This window comes from Boleophthalmus pectinirostris, unplaced genomic scaffold, assembly GCF_026225935.1.
Source record: "Boleophthalmus pectinirostris isolate CB_2022bp ecotype Guang Dong unplaced genomic scaffold, ASM2622593v1 HiC_scaffold_22, whole genome shotgun sequence".
In the NCBI taxonomy this organism is placed as follows: Eukaryota; Metazoa; Chordata; class Actinopteri; order Gobiiformes; family Gobiidae; genus Boleophthalmus; species Boleophthalmus pectinirostris.
In genome coordinates, this window is record NW_026571190.1 from 25,345,632 (window position 1) to 25,369,526 (window position 23,895).

The window sequence follows — 23,895 nt, forward strand, 5'->3', positions numbered from 1 at the left end:
CACAGCCGGAGAAAATGCTCCAGCTGTTGCCTCCGAGCCCCTCTCCAGCTCTGGATCTCCTAGATGTGCAGAACCGCCAGGTGTGGGTCCCTGAACGATTTACCCCTGACACAAGCTCAATACTGCACTCTGGTGGACGATGGAATTAACATATGCAACCCACTAAAGAGAAAATATACGGAGGAATCATTTATTAGAAAAAATATATACACAACTTCATGTATTTACAAAATCAATAGAACTAATTCCTTCATGTAAAATGTGCAAAACACAGCATTTAACAGTCATGTCATTTAGATAAAAGGTGAAATTCAAAGCTGACTTCAGCCATATGGGCCTGAAGCATGTCTCAGTTTCACATGGAACCAAGTTTAGATCTATTTTTATAGATTATACCTTTATATAGAATGGTGAACTTTTCTTTTGATCTGAAATGGGTTTAAACTCACCATCAACATGTGTGACAAGTGAAAGTCTGTAAATAATCTGGTGTTTCAATATTAGTTTCTACTAAATTATAGTAAGGTAAGGTTGAAAAATATTTTGTACCACAAGTGCTGCATTTTTGACCCAATTTCTAAAACGTGATTTGTCTGTCGGTTTGCATTCCTCTTAGTGTATGTACTGAAAGTTCTTTAAGTGAAAGGTAGTGTGGACTTATTAGAGCTACAGCAAAATTTAGCCTCAGATCAGCTAAATGTATAGGACTGAGTCATCAAAACACTAGTCACTATTTGTCATGGTAAAAATGGATTTCAAATACCATAAACTACAAAGCAATTCTTGTCTTTGATTTAAAAAAAATCTAGTATTTTTGAGGCATCTGGATTTTAAAAATCCCAGTCATTCACACACAATGTTTTGAAGAGCAGCTTGTCTGAAAGCGTGGCCTTCAGCTGGTGTCATGGAGTCAGTTGATGATGCCAGCGAAAGTGTTGATCGGTAGTGGAAGTCCTTTGCTCATGTACTTGCTGAGTCCTGCGTCCTTCTCCTCCCCAGTGTTAAACTTGGACCTCATCGATTTCTGTACGCAGTATCCGGGGTCCAGACATGGGAGGATCTCAATGCTTTCACAACAAAGAAAATAAGACATACACATTAACATACCACAACATACTATACTATACCATAACATACCATAGCATTACAATTTATGAAAGAATAATACACACATAGTATACACTGTCTGAGTATCCGTCTAAATCCACACATTTGAAGTAAGTTTACAAAAAAACACAAAAATGTCTCACCTCTGAACATCCTTGTAAACACGACGGCTGTCCTTATCCAGCGTCACAGTAAACGAGCGACTTTCTAATGACCGAATCTTGATATTATTAGTCCGGATTTTGGATTCCTGTAAAGCATTTGTATTTAGTCGTTCAAGTAACAAGTACTAGTTAATGCTGAGCTTGGACGTACCGCAGTGTTACTTTTACTTTTGGTTGTTGTTTCATTGAAAACGAGTGCCAAACAGTTTAGATCTATAAGTGTTAAAAAGAACAAGGAAGTTTAAAGTACACACAATGTACACTTAAGAAAGCATGACTTGATACATAATAACAGGTACTACATATACTATAGTATATTGTACCTTCAGCTTCACTGGAGGGGATGGCACAGATATGAGCACTCATCATTCTCAATGACAGTCCTTTGTCAGTATCACGACCGCTTAATGTCACCTAAGTATCCATACACATAGAACATTTTAAACACATTGTAATGACAAATAAATAAATATATGCATCTTAGTGCAAGAATGACAGCTCACACAAAAATACATTTTACCATTATATTTGCACAATGGTTTCTGTTTAATTGTATATTTGAGCAATTTACCTTTTTATAATTCATTGACACCATAGCTCCACACACCTCACTGGAGTTCTTCTTCTGTTTCTCTAGTTTTGAAAAGACATTTCCTGTTTAACAGGTTTTGCACAAAGAAAGAAACAGAAAAGCAAAGAATGAAAGGTATTCAGAGAAATGGTTACCTTTAAGAGATGCAGAGATGTGCTGAAAGTCTGGAAACTCCAGCTCCAGATGAGTGAGAAACACATCCTCTGCAGAGTCCTTCATCATGGAGGTGAAGTGGATCTGAAAAAAGCATCAATAAAATCACACTGGGCACAGTCATTTAGGATCAAAACACATTTATAAATTAATGTGAGGGAAACCTTGACAAAGTAGATGTTGAAGTAGACAGGCTGATGCCCCAGTCGGACATAGTAGGAAAGGATATCAGAAATAAAGGGATCTTTGGTTGGTCCTGAGTTTGACTGTTGCTGCAATACACAAGATTTTATGACAAGTTACTAAAACATTACATCACATAACTCAACTTAAAGCATGTTGATTTTAGGAAACAAACATGATTTATTAACGACTACAAACACGTCAGAAAATTTCAATTGTCTGTAATTGCAGACACTATGTTGTTATGTAAATGTATTACATTTACATTATTATATAAATAAACATGTGAATAGTCAGTTACCATCTTTGCTAGCTTGGTTATTGTAGATCCCAGATTGTTGATATTACAGCTGTACCAAGGATCTACCATGCTCAAGTAAGAACCGAGAGTGCAGGCATTCCCCTTTAGTGGATGTAGATTTTCCTAAAAAAAAAAAAAAAAAGAGTTAAAAGACATCATCACACACTATTTGAAAAAAATACATAGAACATATTGTAAATTAACATAAATTATGAAGCAAATAATGTGTAATGAAGTAAGTTGAATATTTGATAGAGTATTATGAACAGACGGAGATCTTGCTATAGTTATGATGTAATCCTGGGCTTTTCAGTTCACATTTACAGAGGAAGTGTTCATACCTTCACGGCAGAGTGATGTGATTTACATGTGCTGACAGGGATGTAATAAAACTGTAGGTTCACTTTCATGGTGAGAAAGAGTCTTCGAGCTTCCCTTTTCCTGAAATAACAAACCACAATTAACTAGGAACCTTTTACACAATAGCCCCACCACGATGAGACAGTATTATTAGCATGGATAACTTGTGAAAGCTTAATTAAAATGTCATTGTGTACATGGCCAGAAAAAATAGATAACTAGAATAATCAGAAAATCCAACAGGTGAATCAGGTTTTCGGTGTGTGTTTACATGCCCTGGTGACAATCATGTCAGTTAATTAAATGGTTTGAGTCCTCAGAAGACAATTAATTTTAATATCTCTTTCCATCTTTAACAAATTCACTTTTATTTTTGTCTTTTCTACATTATTAGTTAGGGTGACAGTAGCTCAGTTGGTAGAGTTTTATCCTCTGATCCAAAGGCGGGTGCTGTGATTTTAGCTCCCACAGATGTATGCTGTCATTGTCTCCTTGGGCATGACTCTTAACCCCCCTTACCCCCAGTGTCTGAGTGCACTGGTGTATGCATATGCAAGTGAGTGGCTCCTTGATGTGACCATTTACCATTTACTTTTCTCTTTTATTCACATTGGCCTTATTCACATGTACAATAAAATCTGACTATAATCTCATTTATGGAATTACTTAAATGACATGCAAACTGCTAAATTTGAGTAATCATAATTAAATCAGATGATTTTGCTTTTTAGAAATAATTTTAATAATCTTATAACTCTGATACTCAGATATAGAGTGTGTATATAACCACAGTCAGTGTTCCTTATCAACACCTGCACAGGTGTGTGAATAATCAGAAAGAATCAGATTATTCAAATAAGACGTAACTATTTGCATAATCATATGATAACAATAAACAGGTAAAGAAATCAAATAATTATCAGATTTTTGATTAATGTAAATATAGGTCTTTAACAGCAGAAGCTTTTCATACTTTTTTCCGCCTTTATTTTTACCTGTAATTGTAGTATGTCTTAGCCAGGCGCCCAAGTACCCTGTCGTCTCCCATGGCGATGATCTTGGCTGTGAAGTATCTCTGTTGTTTGAGGAAGGGGTTCTGCATGGCGTTGCTACCTGCTCGTCTTTGTAAAGTAGCAGCTCTTCGTCCTCCTTTTCCTCCGCTCAGCCCCTCCCCTACCAGAGAGGCGTGCTCCTCCAGTGTGTCTTGCATTAGAGCCACACTGTCCTTCACTGTGGGACGCAACTTTATACCTCCTTTTCGAGACAGCTTCCCAGAGTCCTGGTCACTAAAGAGATTCAAATGAAGACAACTGGTTGATTAATGGGTAATAAAGTATGTATTAGAAGAAGTTTGCCCAATTATGTGGTATGCATTTTATGCATAAGTTGCGTAAATACAACTTAATTAGACTTAAGAAAGCTTGACCAATTCTTAAATCATCATGAACTAATATATTATCAATAATAATTCAGGCTTAATAACTACTTAATTAAGGGGTCTTACTTCTTACTTTTTCCCACTACATTTTAAGCATCAAACTTTGAGTCAATCTTATATTCGTCTCTGTACCACCTTCTATTTGTTCTGCTATGACATAACTCAAAACATTAAATATATTTACAAAAATGTAAGGGTATTAATAGTTACCAAGCCTGGATCATTCTCCCTAATCTATTTGCTCATTATGTAGTCATTAACAAGTGTAGGCACATAATCTATTGTATTATTCATGATGTTATGATAATAAAGATTGAGATTATAGACTACTTTTCACAGCCACTTGTCTTACCTAAAACACTATCATGTGACATTTCTAAGAGAGATTCTGGGGCCCATCTACTAACATCCCAGTTAGTGGACAAACATCACTGTGTGCTGAGCAGTTAGAGCCCAAAAGAGCCAAAGGTGTATATGTTTATATGAGTGACACTGTAGGTACCTCTTTCCTTGTTCACATGCAGCACTCAGAGCAGCACCACCAATACACAGATCAGCGCTGAGAGGGAGGTCTCTCTCAATGCCACTGTCGTTGGACATGACAGAGAAGCGTGTCATGTCCGAAGGCAGCTCCAGGGGTGAGTCTCCGAGGTCAAAGTCCTCCTGGTCCTGATATTGATCCTGGTCCTGATCCTGGCTCACGGAGAACGAATCTGATGTCGAACTGGACCGAAACCACTTGGACAGCTCTCGCCCTGTGACACAATGTACACAAAACTATTTATAAAAGAAGCAGAGAAAACAAATACAAGGGCCACTGTATGTAACTATCAGCTGCTTTACCACTGCAGATTCACAGGACCTCATGATTAATAAACCACAATGTAAGAGCAATTTTCACTTATAATGGTTTCTGACTCAAGGCTACTCATGTACACACTGTTACAAGACAAATGTTCATTTCATTCAGTTCAATCAACACCATCTAAATACGGTTATTCAGAAAGTATTCTCTTGTGACTCTGTTCATTTAAACTCAAAATAAATCAAACTTTATAGAAAAGATTACAATCGAGAACATCATCACTTTCATTTTCAGTGAGAGGATAAATTACTTTTAAGTGCCTATGACAAGTTTGTCCAGTCATTTGACTAAAACACAGCTGACATTATTATATTCAAGATTTTTACAAAAAAACAAAAAAAAAAAACCAAACAAACAAAAAAACAGTAGGGAGTTCCATAACTGTTACCTAGCAACCATGTTGTACACTGGACCAAAACTCCTCTAGTGTACACAGAAATAACAAATAAAACAAATAAAAATATAAGAAAACACCTTTATTTTGTTGAAATAATGTTTCAAGTATTGGAGAAAAAATATTTCTTACATGAAAATGGTGCCACACTTGGATAGAATTCTTCCAGTGTGATGTTTTCAATGTGGAGCTCTCTAAATCAGAACTCTCTACTTCCTGTAATTTTCAACATATTTTTCAACATTTCACTTTTCAATTTTTACAAATTGCTTCTTGATTTGTGTGAAATTATAATTAATCTTTACAACAGATATTAATCCACCAAATTAAGTCAAAATTAGAGAATTGTCAAAACCTGTCATACGCATAAGGGCTCATATTACTGTGGGTTATTTATTGATGTTTCCTCATCACAAACAGACCTGGAGTTGTGTTTTGTTTCATTCACACATGTTTAAGAGACAAACTCTGCATATTTAGGCTGAGATCTTCTCTCAAATTGAGAACACCTCGGTCCACCTTGTGATGTCATGTGGTAATACAAGAAAGTGCTTCACTAGAATCAATTGGATGATTTCAGACCTGGAATTGCCCATTTCTACTAAACTAAAGGTAAATGTAGCTGTTTAACCTGAAAACTATCACTTCATGACATCACAAGGTTGAACAGAGCAATTTGGACTTCGAAGATGTAAACTGATTAATAATAAAGTGTTACTTAAAGAACAAAAGTTATGATAAGGGAAGTCAGGACTACTCAGTTAATAATCATAATTATACAGGTAACAACTTAATTAAAAAAACAGAACTGAACTAAATGAGAAATTAAAAGAGGTAATAAAATTCATACAGCAAAGTAAACTGAAGTGCAAATCTGTTTTCTATACTAATCATTCATAAAGACTGATTTCATAAAGCTGGTCACATAATAAAGGAATGATAATCTATTAAGCAATATGAATGAAAGAGAACTAAAAATGTAATGTAATAATGTAATAAATGTAATAAACATTTACCCCTATAACCCCTGAGCCATCCCCTATAATGACCCCTATAATGAGCACACACTCACAGATATCCAGCTCCTCTGTCCACAGGTAGAAGCTCATATCAGGGTTGGGCAGAGAGTAGTCACACAAGGCTCCGCTAGACAATGGTTCTGTAATACACACAAACATGAATACAGGAAGGAATAGACGCAAATACAAAATAAACAGTCACATCCACCAAGTGAAGACACGCAGCTGGATGGATCTTTATCAGATCTGACACAAATTTAAAAATAATGTTGATGTTATGGAAATAGATCACAGCCAATACTACCATTTTGTAGGTCAGTGTGTATGAGGTAAATGGGTGACTTGACCTGACTTAGGTCTGTTGAAAAATTGCAAATTGTAAACCACTCCACAAGCATTAACATTTGAAAGAAGACTGAAATATGAACTGATAAACTAATACAATTACAATATAATTGTATATAGATTGTGAACACAGGGGAACAACATGAAAAATATCCAATTACCTAAATACTGCAATTTGGTCATTTTGATTTAACTGTCATACAGTATATACTACAAGTCAAAAGTCTGGACACACCATTTCATTCATTGTTTTTTTTTTTAATTTATTTTCACTAATTTTCAGATATATATGGAAGACATCATATATGCAAGATACTATATGGAATTACCAGTATGTAGTAAAGAAAATAATAATTAAATAAATCAACTAAATATCTGTATACAAATCCTCTTTATTGACAGTGCTGCAAACCCCTGGCCTTCTCTTACTGCTCTTCATGATGAAGTGACCTGAAATGGCTTCGATATCACACGTGTGCCTTGCCAGGGTCAAAAGCATTGATAAAAGTAAAAGGTGGCCTTAAAAAAACAAGTAACTAATATCTAAAACCTATCTTAAACCTAACCTAAATATCTTGCCCCCAGTGTCTGCGTATATTAGTGTGTGAGTGTGAGTGTGAATGGGTGAGTGGTGACTATTTACCAGTACCATTCAATGAGAATCTACAGTGTAAATACTCATGAAAACAAAGTGTGTCCAAACTTTTGACTAGTGTATTGTGCAGCCCCAATCTGACTGCTTACCTGAAAGTTACAGGTAAGGTCCTAGGGCAGTTATGATACAGGAGAAGCTTTGACTGGGACTGAATGAATAAGGTACTGAGTTCCAGAGCTAAATGTGAAAGATCCATTCTCCAAAATGATGTCTGTATTCATAGCCATTCGTGCACTGAAAACACTGTAGTAGCATGATTATTAAGACGGTATAATATATTACATAACTTATCTGTGGCTGTCTTGTGGTCTGCTCATATGATTTCATAGGCCACTGAGAGTGTTGATGAGAAAAAGAGGGTCGTAATGTAGAGACATTGCTGTATCTGTAGTATGTACTCACCTGTATCTGCCACAATCTGATGGTAGAGCTGAAGCAAGCGGCTCTTCAGTGTCTCACTCTCCTCTGCACACTGCTCAAACGCCGCCAACACTTCCTGAAAGTAGTGCTCAACGTCGTGACCCTTGTCCTGTCCCAAACACACATCAAAAATTAGCTGTGAAATATATCAACAAATCGTTTGCCTAAGTCATATTTGAACATTTTTGGAAAACAAGAAAAAACACAGTTTTTAGCAAGCACATTGTAAAGTTAGGCAGATATCACAATTTGGCCAAAAAAAAAGACCTAGACAATTATGCTATTAGGCTAATGAAATGGAGAATTGTTGTTTTTGAGGTATGCAAAAGGCAAGGCAATCAAATATGAGCTTTTGGTCTAAAATTAAAACACTTCTTTCTATACAATAAACTGAATAAAGTGATATTTGTGTCCTTTTATTGGTTGAGGCTTCATTACATATTCCATGGAAATATCTGCCTGGAAACTTTCACAGTATGAAATTAAACTTATCTATTTCTATATTATTTAAGTTACAGGTCAAATCTGTGGAGATGAAACACGTGTAATTGCATACATGCATGTTAGATAAGTTTAATACCATACTGTGGAACATTTACAGCAAAGCAATAACATCTCCATAGCAGCAAAGTGTGGCTTTAATTCTATGGTCCAGCTCAACCAAGACATTTACTCTTTAGCACTTTCCTGATGCATTGTTGAAATACCATCTAAAGATGGTTTTCGTGACAATATATATATATATATATATATATATATATATATATATATATATATATATATATATATATATATATATGAGATTTTCCTTTTCCACAATATCGCCCACCCGAAAGTGAGCAGGCAGGCAGATACAGGGGAAAGAGGTGATGGGTCAGTGTGGCATGTGTCCTCTGAGCACTGTCAAGTGTAGGAGAGACTGAGTGGGACAGAAGACAGACTTTCATAGAGGATGTCTCAAGCACGTACATGAAACACATACAAATCAAGCACACTGTGGTTTTGAACTTGCAAAGCGGAGGAAGTTCTTAAACAAACTATGTAGATAACCACCTGCTAAGTGGATTTTGAAAGAAAAGGCTTTGATGAGAGTTCCTGTGATAACATGGGCCTTACATACATACAGATATACTAGTCCCAAAATAGTATATGAACTTAACAGTGATCAAGAAAATACAGGCAGCACTGGGACTGATAAGACATCATATTTGGTGTGTAATATAAGTCTCTGTGTGTGATCAGGGTCCAGACCAAATTAAGCTCAATTGACAGTTGTAATAATTTGTGTAATAAAGTGTAAACATTATTTAAAGACACTGTTTTCAATTAAAAAATAGATAAATATATTTTAAAATCATATTATGACCCTCAGAGTAGACTCTAACTTTTGGTTTGATAGATTAAAAAGGCGCTGGCAAAAGATTTCAACATGATTAAGTATCACATGTATCTGACCCAAAATCCAAACAAAAGATCACAAGTTTACTCAAGTTTACACACACACAATTTTTTTTTTTTTTCTTACAGGTCACTTCCTAAACTCCAGCTAATTTACTTCATCCTTTCTTCAACTGTACATAGATATAAATGTGTCACCTAAAGGCCGCCGCATACCACAGATTTTTCAGTCTTAAATGATTATTGAATGTGCGTCAAAAAACACACACCACAGACAGGGGAGAATATTATGAGATTTTAAATCTCCGATTACAAAGACTTCAGCAGGATATGGCTGCGGACCACAGGTTACAAAGTTAAGCTCATGACAGCTGTTTCCTGTCTACAGTAAAACCACTCACTTTGAGACTATTAAGTGTTCAAAAGATCAGAGTACTGAACTTCTAGTTTAGATGTAAGTTAAAACTGTACTATTGTGTGTGACATGTGGTGCAGTACTTCAGATGCATGATTTTAAATGCACAGATGGTTGGCGATAAAGAACAAGGTAAGCAGAGTTACTTTCACTCATCTACAGCTTCAGTGGATCTGTGCGGTGCGTGAACGTAAACATACACATGTTAGGAACTACTCTAGCTTCAAATTGGATTATTAGCGATGTTTTGTCATTATTTGCGAAGGACAAATTCTTTGGATATTGTGGATAGGATGCTGCAGTTTACCACTTTACAAGAGATGAGTAATAATTATTTTTTGTATCTCTGTCCATCACACTCTATTTGATGCTTTGTTTTATTGACTGTTGCTGTAGCATTGCTGATGTTTGATTACGATCTGACAGAGCAGCTCAGACTCACACAAATACTACACATATGATCAGCACAGCGGGTTCAAAATTGCACCTAAACACGGGGAGAAGCATCCAAAATCGGGCAAATTCTCCTGTAGTGTGTGGTGGCCTTTAGACATGATTGAACAATGAACCAACTAAACAACTTAAGGCTGACAGTCCTTTTCCACAGTAATATACAAGCAGAAAGTGTTGCATAATAACTATAAAAACTAACAGCTAAGATCATCAGTGCATGTGTTTCCACTGACCTTGAGTGCCCTGGCCAGCCTGGCCCCATCACTGTGCTCCAGGCCTACGTTTGCCTGGATGGAGTGCTGGACCACACTGCACATGTGTTCTAAAGGAGAGGTACATCCCTTGGAGCATGCAGAAGACACAGACGCCTCAATGTCATCACTCACAACTTTGGTTAAAGAAGTGGAGAAAACCACAGGGTCCGCCAGCACAAAAACCCTACAGGCAACAATGTGATGAGAGTAAATAAGGGCACATTTTGAGCTTCAAAGTATAATACATTTATAAATCTCACCTCTCCTGGAAAGGATAGAGATTGTTTTTTAACCTCTGTTCAGCTATGACCATCCTCTGATAAGTAAGACCTGTATTATAAAAAACGAAACATAATATTTGTCACGGATATTATTAAAAAGTATTTGTTTAAATATACATGGTTTAAATTAAAGTGAGAAACTTTTTGATCAATTAAATCTGTACACATCATGCATTTTTCAGAAGTGAATTTTACAGCAATTCATGGATTAATTTGATTGATATGTAAGTAATGCACACCTAATATGTGATGTAATTATTTATTAATAATGATTATGAAACTTTGTTAACAGTTTCTTACCTGGAATAGCTCTTTCCTTCTTGATTTGCCTGGTGCAGCTGAGGCCAATGGTGCAGTAGGGCTGGGGGTACGTCAGGAGCCTCTTACAGAAGTCATAAACACGTTTATACAGTTCATCTGGAATGTAGGCCGTCTGGTATGTCCATAAGGCACAGGTGTCGGGAAGGAAAAAAGTACATATGATGACAGTAAAAACAACACTAATGTATGTGACTGTGTGAGTTTGAAAGCTAACACAGTGTATAAAGTATAAAGTATAAAGTACCTGGATCAGAGCGTACATAAGTGTGTGCAGAAGAGGGATGATATTTTTGCGACTGTTCCATCTTTCAGCCTGCAGAAAAAATAAATATTCTTCAGATTAGCTGACAATAGAAATTTCCAATTAATTGATATATTCTGTACAAAAACTGTAAACAATAAAACTGGATACAATGTACAGAGCTATAAACAAAAATTTGGTGTTAAAATTTTTAATTTTTTGCATGAAAGCCAGATTGACATAACATTTGCAATCCATCTTGGAGTTTAAGTTACAATCATTTTAATAGTTTTAATAAAAATACATATTTTTTTATATAAATAGTGTTGCTGCAAATTGTTTCACAATAAAATGCATAAATGCAATTCATTGGCCAAAGCGCTTCTAAAAAGAAAACTGTGTAGGCCTCTACGTAAGCATGCTCTGCAGGACAGAATCAAGAGCCACCAATTCATTCAAACAATGACTGAGATGATATAAAAAGATATGATCTACTATAGTATCTGAGATCACTTCCGTCACTCTGTCCCACGCCAGAGTGGGGAGTGAATGAATAATGCACCGTTTTGAAAACGTTATATATGACACTATAGCTAACGCTATATGACTAATGCATTATTATTATTATTATTATTATTATCATCAGCATTAATATTATTATTTATTTTCCAGTAATATGCTGGGTCTTTGTTCTGTACTGCAATAGCTAACATAAGATGGTCTGTTAATTGTATTGTTTCTGTTCTATAGTGAATCAGATGCTGCTTTATGAGATTTGAATTGTGTCTTACTTTCTCCGTAATCCCTTAATTACTCAGGTAGGTTCCATAGCAATAAAAATATTGCTAAATGTTTCACTCCAAAGCTTTTGTCCAGTTAACAAAGTTACATTTCTTTTGCTGTTTTATTACCTCCAGTTATATTAACCAATAGCTTTGTAAAAACACATGAAAATAAACAATACCTTTTCAAGTTCCTTTATGAGCACCCACAGCAGAGACAGGCTATTGACTGGGTTATTTTGAACTTTCTTATGAAGCGTCCACCTCAACATGCCTGTATACAACAGTGTATCAGTGAATTTTAAAGAGAGGTTTCCACAGCACTAAACACAAGCTTGCAGAATGTGTCACATTTTATTCCATTGCAGAGCACATCCAAAGTATGACTAACAACACAACAGAGTCCTACTGCTGACACAGCATTTATTCCATTGGGCATCTAATATTAAGTCGACAAATATTCAGCCCAAATGGAAATAATTACAAAGACGAGAAGTATGTGAATAAAATAAAAAGTACCCTTGTTGTAGCAGTCTTGGCTTTGAGAGCTGTCTGTTTCTTTTGGGAGAATGGCCTGAATCCTTCGATACAACTCCGGCTCTGGAACAGTGGGCGAGCAGGCCCCTGGACATGAAAATACAAACAAGTTCTGAAGCACTGGCAAATGACTAACATTACCCTTTCATATATTCAGTATCATAAGAAAATGTAAAAATACATTAACTGAGGTAACGTTATAGGGAGTCATCTGATTTTTCTAGTTTTCTATACTATAAGTCAAAGCAAATGAAGTGCACCATCGTTTGTGTACCTGTGGGCTCCATGGCGCTCACACGCAGCTTGAGGAACTCCAGGGCACTGCATTGGTCATCTTACATGCTTCATTGATCTGCACACACACAGGAAGTGACGAGCAAAACATGAAGGCTCAAAAATCCATTTGTGAGGTTTCCACCTTTGTCACCATGCAATTTGTTTAATGTCAAACACTATTCTTTAAAAATCTTGGGAATAAAAATATGAAAAATCTCAAACACATGAACTCGTATGTACATTTGTTAAGCCAACTCATTGATTTGTGATTTAGGCAGCTACTTGGAAGGAGACAGCAGATATATTTTTATTATACTTTATTGTTATATATACTGATCATAGTATTTGCACTTTTGCCCCATAAAAACACTGAGCAAAAAATGGGTAAACAATATTATACTTTATGCTTATAGTACTGTCATCAGCATGTATATATTTAATAATATATATATTTAATAAAATAAAATTAGAAGAGGCAATAAATAATAAATACAATTCAAATATGTCTTAGTTGTGGCACCACAGTGTCAAAATAAACCTGCAGTTAACAGTTATTATTCATATTAAAAGCCATAGTTATTTGTGACTGTGGTTGGGCAATTCATAAGAACTTGAATATGAATCATGATTATAATTACACTGAAACTGAGGAAAAAATAAAATCTGAAGCTCAACTGGATCAGAGTGAGCTGCAACAGACTGTGGCTCAAATAACAGAGTAACTCTCGATGGCGGTGACAGAGGTGAATGTCAAAGTGACTTTTGTACAAATCTAGAATAACACCTCTGCACTCTCTACATCTTGGTCTTTACTGATTGTAACACAGTTCTACAGTTCTATTGTCTGCTTTCTTTAAAAAGATGTTACAAATAACAAATTATAAAAGTTCAACATTCATTCAATGAACTACAAACTTGTATCAAAAGTCACAGTATTTTCGTACTGACTTACAGTCTGTCTCAGGAAGCAGAGCAGTAAAGAGTCCGCTCCTCTTGACACATGCTCCACACAGTAGCTCCTCTGTGAGTATGTAACAGTCTGAGGCAGCACAGTCACAAGAAAGTGCAATCAGCCAATCACAGGAGAGAGTGCTTCCTCCTTAGTGACAAGGAAATACAAGCAGTGCGTCACCGCTCTATGAATCTATTCAAAACAAGTACAGGTTCCTGAAGTCAGAGGGTCATTTTTACAGACTGCACACAGCTTTTGACAAGTTTTCTAGAAAGGAAATTTTGTGGCTCATGGCTTCCTGAAAATGTAAAAAAACCATAAAAGCAGTCTACAACATTATTGTATGAGCACAGCTCAGCTCAGAAACTTGTCACTCTAAAATATTTCCCACTTATAATGCAGGGTTGTGCCATTAATTGGACTTGAACAATAGGGCTTTATTTTGATGGATTTAGCCTTAATCCTTATGACAACAGCAGCACTTTGAAAGGCAGTGTGCATACTGACAGCTCAGCAGCCTGTCTCACCACAAGTTTCCGGTTGCAGATTCAGTTGTTGCAAATGCACTGTCTCACTCTCCCTCTATCTGTCTCTCTGTCTCCGTGTGAACTCACAAAAACCAAGAACCAAAATACCAACAGACGCACAGAGCAAATCTCCTACACCTACGGTACATACAAGCCACAAGATGATGGACTGACTGACTCACTCACCCGATACTGAATACAGCTAGTGCCATTTCCTCTGTGGTTGAATGAGTGGGCAGATGACACACTAAATATAGCCTGGATCTAGAGTCGAAATTTAGATACAGAGTTGACAATGTTACAAAAGCTTGTACTAAGACAATGAGACGTGTAAAGACATATTGTATAAAGTATGCCCCTGGATGCCTGATCCTTCATTCTTCTTCTCAAATCATTTACCAGCAAAACAAATTCCAGTAAGCTTTACTGTAAAAAGACCAGTTAAGTTTGTTCCTGATCCATTAAGATCAATGATATGTGATGATTAACAAGTGTGGAATCTCACTACCAGGGCTGCAGATTTTGAGTCATTTTGAGGATATGAACAGCCTTTCTACCTTTGTGTCTATGAACATGTTTTATTTATAATATGCTCAAAGAAAATAAACAAATCAAGCAACTCAGTCTTTGCACCTACTGTATGTTAATGTTAGCGACATGTTTAAAGGTCCTATATTTACACAAAATTGACTCTCATGAGCTTTAAGTTTAAATCAAGATCTAGTTTACAGTGCACATTTTAAAGGGCCCATTTCATGCAATTATCTGTGTTTTGTTTCAATCACATAGGTATGAGTAATCCTTTATTATTAGTCTGCCTAGATCTCTAAAGCTCAAAATGCTCTGATACACCTTGTGATGTCATGTAAGGGAAGTTTTCCAGTTAACAGCTACCAATTACCTTTAGTTCAGTAGACTGGCAATTCCAGGGCTGAAATCTTCCAATTGATTCTTGTGAAGGTGTGCGGAGTGGAGCACTTCCTGCATTACCACATGAGATCACAAGGTGGGACAGAGTTTGAGAAAAAACAAACCTAAATATGCAGGGATTGTGTCTTAAACATGCGTGACTGAAACAAAACACAACTCCAGGTATGTTTGTGACGAGGAAACCACATAGATCACAAAATGGAGTAATATGGTCCCTTAAAATGTGCAATGTAAACTGGATCTTGATTAAAAAGAACATTGCAAATTTAATTGTAATTGCAATATTTATCATAAAAAACAAACAAACAAACAAACAAACAAAAAAAACGTGCAGACATATGCGGGGTACATCCTTAACAATAGTCAGCAGAACCCAGAACTGAAGCATGAACAGAGCCACAGGAGATAAAGCCCTGCCTTATGTTAAATATATACTCTTCGCAATTCAACAATACAGTAATTTTGCACAGACAGCATTATAGGTGGTGACCCTCCCCTCAGTGTGACAGTTTGTGTGTGGTCAGCAGCACCCCTGTGGTCAGTTGCTGCTCAGAACAATGTGTCCATATAAAGGCCATCCAAATCACACAACTCAGAAAACAGGAAGAGCTAACACAAGTGTGGAAGTGTGCTGTAAGAGGAGGGGTCCCATCAGCGGGAGAGACGTGTGTGTGGAAATCCCCACATCACAGCTTCATTACAGCTTCAGAGAGATGTATATCTGTGTAACTGTACAAATCCAGTCAACAGCTCTAAAATCAATACTTCTGGTAAACCATTGAGGAAAAAGTCGTCTCTATTTACATAACTATGAGCTGCCATTTGGGAAGCAATGGGAAAAGATTTATTGCAGCATATTTTTATTTCCAATATAATTTTAGCCTAATAATAATTAAGTTTATTTTTATTTAATTTAACTAAGAAAATTTTTATTATCACAATAAAATAGGGAAAGGAAAAAAAAAATCACCACAGCATTTTTAAACCGAAAGCTGGCTTATTTCTTTCATTAAGTCGTTTTAGATCCATATTATGATTTTAAAAGTCCAAAATATAAAAGTCACTAAGTCAATAAAAGTCACAAACATCATAGAATGGCAGACAAGAGATAGTATGTCTTCTTTCGTGACCACAAACATGAGGGATGAAATTAAACCCACTGATTCATAACACAGTATTAGCATTAAAACATTACATTGCTGATTAAATCAAAAGAAATTTATTATGATACTAGGAAGTCTGTCTGCATTTAGAAATTTGAAAATGACAAGTTATGCGTTTCTGTTATGAGGTACTTGTTTTTTTCATTTTACTGTGCATGCAAACCATTCAAGCTGGATGCATGAGAGAGAGGGACAACTTCATAGACACAGTGGAGATCAATCCCAGTGTTTTTCCTGGATCAGTGTTTGGGACAATATGAGGAAGTGCTTTTGGACCAGTCAGTTTGTTGTGCACTTTCATATTAACGGTTAAAGCCTGGCAGATTCACACTGAGAGACTGTGGCAAAAACCGGCATGCAGTAAAAGGGAGCAGTGTGTCAAGACTGGAGACAGTGGACAACATCAATGACCCCTGGAGTAGTGTGCTAAATCCATCAGTCAGAGGAAGACAAATAGGAAGTGGTAGATACAAAGGTCCTTCCTGTGTGTGTGTGTGCGCGTGCGTGCGTGTGTGTGAGAGTGTGTGAGTGTGTGTGTTATGGTCCAGTGTGGTCTGCAAAGTGACAACTGAATCAAACGGTCTGTCACAATGGTTATGGATAAGTCATTTGATTGTGAAAGGCGTAAATATAACATTGTTAAAACATCTTTTTAGTATAAAAATACATTCTGATGACTTCTTCTTTAACAAAATGTGCATTCTTCAAATAGGACTGCTTTATATATAATTCCAGCTCTGTGGTAAGTAATATCTCTTAGGCATGTTTTACAGTCTGTGCAGCCCAGTTCAGTGGCACTAAAGATATCATTAAAAAAATAAATAAATAAATAAAAATAAAAAATATATATGTATATATATATATATATATATATATATATATATATATATATATATATATATATAAATATATAAACCCCTGACCTATGTTAAGTAATGATATTTATTTCAATATTAGAATAATAATGAACTGCTAATCTAACGTTGGTGTAGCCCCAGAGCACAGAATGCATTTGATAATATATAACCAGTGTAGTATAAATGTAGGCCTGGATCATCTTTATTGCATTAAGAAGGGGAGAAGGGAATAGTCTATCAGCATTGAACAAAATAAAACACGGTTTGAGCAACAGCAACAGAGGTTTCTGTTCCAAGTAACAGGGGTTTGCCAAAGGTCACAGAGTGTAAAGTAATTTGACTGCAGCTTCAGGATGTTTCAAATGCCCTAATATATGAGGACAAGCCAGTTACAGGACATGGAGAAGCGTTATAGACTCAAGTGACTGCATAGTTAGGGAGATGATTACGTGTAAACAGCATCAGTAACAACAGAGATGGCGTCAAATCAGCACAAATTCTTCATAATCACAGGCTCTTCAGGCTAAACAAGAGACTGGAGTCAGTGAGAGACAAAGGGTGCAAGTTGTATCTTCAATGACAGAGGTTGTTGTATCTTAGAAACACGGTCAGAGAGTGAAATAAACAGCTATGAAATCTGTGGGCCAATTCAAGGAAAAACCCAGCAAGAATTCAAAGCATGAGAGAATCTGGGTTAGATTCAAGTAGAGATTACGTAACTTCTGAAAATGTGTTTTGTAACTGGGAATGGCCAGGGTAAATTTAGGAGATTACTATGTTTTGTTTTTCACCAGTACTAAATCAACACAAACAGTATTAATATCAGCTCATACAGCATTTATCATATTACTATGTCTGGCATTAAAATCTGGATGAACCACAATTTCCTCAGACTAAACAGACATAAAACAGAAGTGCACATCACCAGACGCAAAGCTTTCCTCCCTCTGCATCGATGGCTACACTGTTACCCCTTCTCCCTCCGTACGCAACCTTGGCATCAACACGGAACCTGCCCTCTCATTCAGAACCCACATCAGCCACATCACTAAAACATAATTTTTCCATCTCCGGAACATCGCCTGTCTCCGCCCCTCCCTCTATCAGCTGAAATCCTTATTCATGCCTTTATCTCCTCCAGACTCGACTACTGCAATAGCCTTCTGTATCGTCTCCCCTCCATCCACTTCCAAAAACTGCAATACATCTAGAACTCTGCCGCCCGCCACCACACCCGCACCCACTCCAGAGACCACATCGCTCCTGTCCTCCCCGTACAATAATACTTAGGGATGTAACGATATCCAAATCTCTTGATACAATATTATCACGATATGGATCTCACGGTACAATATTTATTGCGATATTTTGGAGAGGCTGATATAATTGTAGATGAGACACTTTTTTGCTTTTAAAATACCCTGAAAGGAATTTGGTGTGAATTATTACTGTGATAATCCCAAAAATTCAAGTAAAAACATATAACTTCATGTTGTCTGTGCTGAAATGAATCATGGGATATACAGTTCCTGATGTTTATTAGCTATTGCTCCTATAAAACAGTTCATTTAAGCAAAGGAACTTGTAATTCGATATATTTTGACAGCCCACAGTATTACTGTTAGACTTTTGATGATACGATATCACAGTATTTCGGTGTATAATATTGCATTCAATACAAGGTCCTCCTCATTACCTACAAGTCCCGCCATAACCTGGCCCCTTCTATCTCACTGACCTCCTCTGTCTGCCTCAGATCAGCTGACCCTCATCAGAACAAAGCACCAGACCTTGGGGGACCGAGCCTTCACTGCTGCTGCCCCCTCCCTCTGGAACTCACTGCCACAATCCATCAGGAACTCGGACTCACTGCTAAAATCTCACCTGTTCAATCTGGCATTCCCCGCATGATTCCACCCATTTTCTACAGTTTTGCTTAGTATTTGCTTGTAAAACATCTCTGACTGACTAAGCACTATATAAGTCCAACAGTTATATGTTTCAGCAATAATTTTTCATTATTTACTAATTTTGGATCACTACCTTCTATCTGGCTTCTCTATACCAACTCAGCTGTTATGTGCATGCAAACTATTCAAGCTAGATGCATAGGTTTTCCTGTGTTAAAGTTTAGGAGAATAAAATATGATGAAGTGCTTTTGGATCAGTCACAATTTGTAGTAGAATTTGTAGTAATTAGGGGTGTAACGATATCCAAGTCTCATGGTATGATATCCTCACGGTATGAACCTCATGGTACAATATTTATTAATATTGTAGGAAAGCTCATGATGTGGTGGGGAGACTCACGATTAAGAATGTACCAATACCCAATCCATATCTCTTGGTACAATATTTTCATGATATACATCTCACGGTACAATATTTATTGCAATATTTTGTGGAGGCTAACAACTCTTTTAATATGCTACTTTTTTCTCTTAAAATGCCTTGACAAGACTTAATCCAAAAGTGCTTAAAACTGTTATGTCTTCACATAGTCTGCAGTGAAATGGAGCAAAGGATCATGGTCTATGTAGTTCTCTCTGTCTTTTTTAGCTATTGCTGCACCATAACTCTTAATTTAAGATAAGAAACTTGTAATTCGATATTGTGATGGTCCATGATATTATTTTGAGAACTTTAATGATACGATATCACGATATTTCGGTTATTGTTACATCCCTAGTAGTAATATCATCTTTAAGAGAAGGATACTGCATACATTAGTCAGTAAAGATTATAGTACTTTGTCACCACTGTTCCATCTTGTGACTGGGTTCATGAGAACAAGACAAGACCAAATTTTAACATAATTCCTAATATATACATTTCACAATTCAGTTTCTGCCTCACAGTTTTTTATCTTATTTGATTTGATATTTTTGTTTCCATTCAAGTATTGCTTTTTGGAGCTGTAACATGTAATTTGTATGTCCAATCCAAAATATAAATACTTGAAAAATAATCTTACAGGATCATGTTTTCCCATGTGTGCATAATCTTTTGTCATTTTTATCTCATGAGATCTTGATGCACGAGATATTCTATCATCTCTATTGTTTACTTATTTTGGGTCATTACCTGTTACTTCTATCTAGCTACTCTATACTAACTAGGCTGTTATGTGCATGCAAACCATTCAAGCTAGATGCATCAGCAAGACAAAGGAACAGTTTAAAAGAGCAACAGTGGATATCAAACACAGGCTTTTCCTGTGGTTTGGGTCTAGGCCTGTCACGATAACAAATTTTGAAACATGATATATTGCTACAGAGAATTATTGCAATAAACGATTATATTAAAACTACTTTATCCTACTGACACAAAGCAAGATAATCCCAGTAAACCTATTTTTAAATCCACAGTATCATTAAAGGCTTAAGATGTAAAGAATATATAGCAGAATGAATGAATAATTAGTCACAGAACTTTTTTTATTCTAATCTCTAGCTCAAATCTTATCGTATTACATAAAATGGCCAAAAATCTCCCCAATAAAGGGATGAGACAAGATTTCATGCCACAAGATCTCGTGAGACGAAATTGCCTCAAGACTGTGAACGCATGAGGAAAATTATCTCATGAGATTTTTTTTCCTCATATTTTTACATTTGGCTTAGATAAAAAAAGGTTAACTCTGCTGAGTAACTCCTCTTGAGAAGCTGTAATACCAAAAAGCAGTGCTAAAATGACACCAGAACTGTAAATACATAAAAAACTGTGAGGCCAAAATAGTGAACTGATTTATTTATTAAAAATGTTATCAAAATCTCATGACATTCTGTATCTCATTTTGTAGAAATTGTGTCTCGTCTCATCACTAAGCACTTCTGGATTCAACAACTTACGGGTCTTGCTCCTCATGGACTGAATGTAGAGTTTGACCTAAGACGCTTTTTGTGATATGGTTAAACTATTTCTGTATTTAATAGAATATTTTTTATGTAAATATCAGAACTATTTTTGTCTTGTTACAGAGTGGGCTAAACTCACTGGGTGACCTCATACGTATATGAACACCCGGGCTGGCAACCATTTTGTATACTGTGGTCCAAACGAGAAAAATATCTGATGAAGGCTTCTTTCACCAAAACATTATTTAAAAATAAAAAGGTGTTGGACATCAGCCATCTGAGTGTGCTATGCGTTTTTTATCATCTTATCCCTATCCCACTATATACGAAAAATGGACACAATAAATATTGAGCTCCAACATATATAGTTCCATATACTGAACAGCAACAATAATCATTGTGACAGGCCTATTGGGGTCAATCAAATACCAGGCACCATTTGTGTAGAAGTAGTAGAATTTGAAGTAATAGCGTCTTCAAGAGGAGGATACTAAATATAGTGCTCAGTAAAGTTTATAACTTGTCACCATGGCTCCAGTAAAAACAAGAAATGTGGTAATGGGCACTCAAACAAGCTTCATGTCAAAAATAACCTAAAACTGGTCCTGTGACACAGGCAAAAATATAAAACTTTAACAAGAGGCTTTTGTCAACAGTTTGGCCTGTCTCTGTAATATGTCACAGTCAAACCTCATTACGATGCACTAAAAGCCCCCTCTTACGCTATTTTTCTGATGAAATGTTGTTTCCTCATCACAAGCATACTGGAAGTTGTGTTTTGTTTCATTCACACATGTTTGCCACAGAAAGCTTATGTGAGTTCTTTCTCTCAAAATGAAGACATTTGTCCTTGTTACTCCATAACACCGTGACACAAGTGCTCCACTGTGTTTTTAAACCCCATACACCGTCAGTAGAATCATTTGGAATATTTCAGGTTTGGAAATGCCCAGCTTTACTGAGCTAAAGGTAAAAGCTAGCTGTTAACAGACTTATAACAGACTAATAAACCATGATTACTCAAACATGCGTAAATGAAACAAAACGCAACTCTGGGTATGTTCTTGAGATAGTACCAACATCCTAACATTGCTTAAGGCTCACAAGAATCATTTTTGCATACTATAGGACCTTCAATAACAACTTTACATATACTTTTTAAACATGATGCAATAAACTACTAAACAGAAACAAATATCAGCAGATCAGACTTGTTGCTTAAACTCAAAGCAGCTCAACATAACATGGAGACAAACCACGACAGTTTTAAATGATGACCTCAGGGATTTTCTGTCACACTGTGTCATAATATTAAAACCTGTTTCCTCATTTTCACTGTGACAAGTCAAAGCAGGTCATTCTTTATTTTATTTAAAGAGCCCATATTTGCAATTTTTTGGTTTAAGTTATAATGTTTTCTCATCATCATTTCCAACATTTTTTTAGGCTAACAATCTGTTCCACTTTGTGATGTCATGTGGTAATACAGGAAGTGCTCCTCTGTATTTTTAAACTTCATACACCTCCACTAGAATCATCTGGATAATTTTAGCCCTGGATTTTCCATCCTCTACTAAACAAAAGGTAAAATGTAACAGTTAACTGGAAAACTAATACTAAATGGGATCAGAGCATTTTGAGCTTTGGTGACAGCCTAAAAATACAGGATTACTCAAACATGTGTGAATGAAACAACAAACAAACAAACAAACAAAAAGCACAACTCCATGTATCGATGAGGTAACAACTTGGTAACTAACATGGTTAAAAGTTGACAAGAGTCCATTTTGCATAATACTATAGGACCTATATCCTGGTCCTGAGAGACAACAGCAGGCCTCAGACTAAATACACTTCATCTCCATGAACTCTCTGTGGGTTCAGGAAGAGCACAGCTAAAATAAGGAAACCGGAGGATGTCCACAGCAGCGTGTGATCTGCAGCAGTCAGATCCACCACTGATATCAAAACTCACAGGAGGAAAAAACAAAACAGAGCCGCTCTCAGACATGAAAGCGCATGGATTAGCCATGTAAAACTCGCCGCAATGTGCAACAATGTGCACTTGTTCACAGTTCACCTGGGGGTTTTAGGTGAAATTACTGAACACAGAAAAAAACGTAAAGAAAACAGGATCACCTGCATTTTTCATCTTGAGCAGCAACATAGTAGATCTAATTGTTACAGTAAATAAAACGCATTTTAACTTACCAGGCAGCAAAAACGCAATCTTTCCTCCCCGTGTTAAGAAGCGCGTGTGGCATTTCTGAAAAGAATCTGTCAATAGGCCACGCCCCGTTTACACTGACCAATCATGTGCGAGAAACAAATGAGGATTATTCATAAACATATCCATCAATCAAATGTAGTCTGTCGACATGTGCATAATGATATAAGAGATAATTGTTTACAGTAACCTATATTTGAATACTATATTTGATGAAGGTCTTTCATAACTTCATATGAATACGATAAAAAAGACATAAGAATAAGATTTAAGGACATATATTATATACAACAAAACACTATACGATGCCTTTAAACAATAGCCTCACATCATGAGGATGAATTTGAAAAATGTTATCGACGCTTGGTCACAGGCTCTCACATACAGTCCAACAGAGCCCCCTGCTGGACACAAGTGCTGCAACTGTA

The 23,895-nt window shown here is 36.3% G+C and overlaps 1 protein-coding gene across 3 annotated transcripts; it reads right to left on the minus strand.

Moving 5' to 3' along the window:
- Window positions 1–21: 21 nt before the first annotated feature.
- LOC110172636 (phosphoinositide 3-kinase regulatory subunit 6) lies at window positions 22–23,515 on the minus strand. Of its 3 annotated transcripts, XR_008632789.1 has the most exons (22): window positions 13,907–14,050; window positions 12,953–13,030; window positions 12,661–12,765; window positions 12,324–12,415; window positions 11,363–11,431; window positions 11,098–11,230; window positions 10,777–10,846; window positions 10,496–10,700; window positions 7,979–8,105; window positions 6,630–6,716; window positions 4,801–5,053; window positions 3,856–4,146; window positions 2,842–2,941; window positions 2,501–2,623; window positions 2,181–2,288; window positions 1,998–2,100; window positions 1,843–1,904; window positions 1,595–1,685; window positions 1,423–1,484; window positions 1,251–1,357; window positions 856–1,067; window positions 22–162 (listed from the first exon to the last, which is right to left on the minus strand). XR_008632789.1 is itself a non-coding variant. In XM_020938541.2 (21 exons), the coding sequence occupies exons 2-21, from the start codon at window positions 12,963–12,965 to the stop codon at window positions 911–913; spliced, it is 2,358 nt and encodes a 785-aa protein (XP_020794200.2). In that variant the 5' UTR covers window positions 12,966–13,030; window positions 23,452–23,515; the 3' UTR covers window positions 164–910. The 3 variants fall into 3 exon arrangements, 2 of the variants coding, with proteins under 2 accessions (XP_020794200.2, XP_020794198.2); XM_020938541.2 differs by lacking the exons at window positions 22–162; window positions 13,907–14,050 and adding an exon at window positions 23,452–23,515 and having other exon boundaries at window positions 164–1,067; XM_020938539.2 differs by lacking the exon at window positions 22–162 and having other exon boundaries at window positions 164–1,067.
- Window positions 23,516–23,895: the final 380 nt, after the last annotated feature.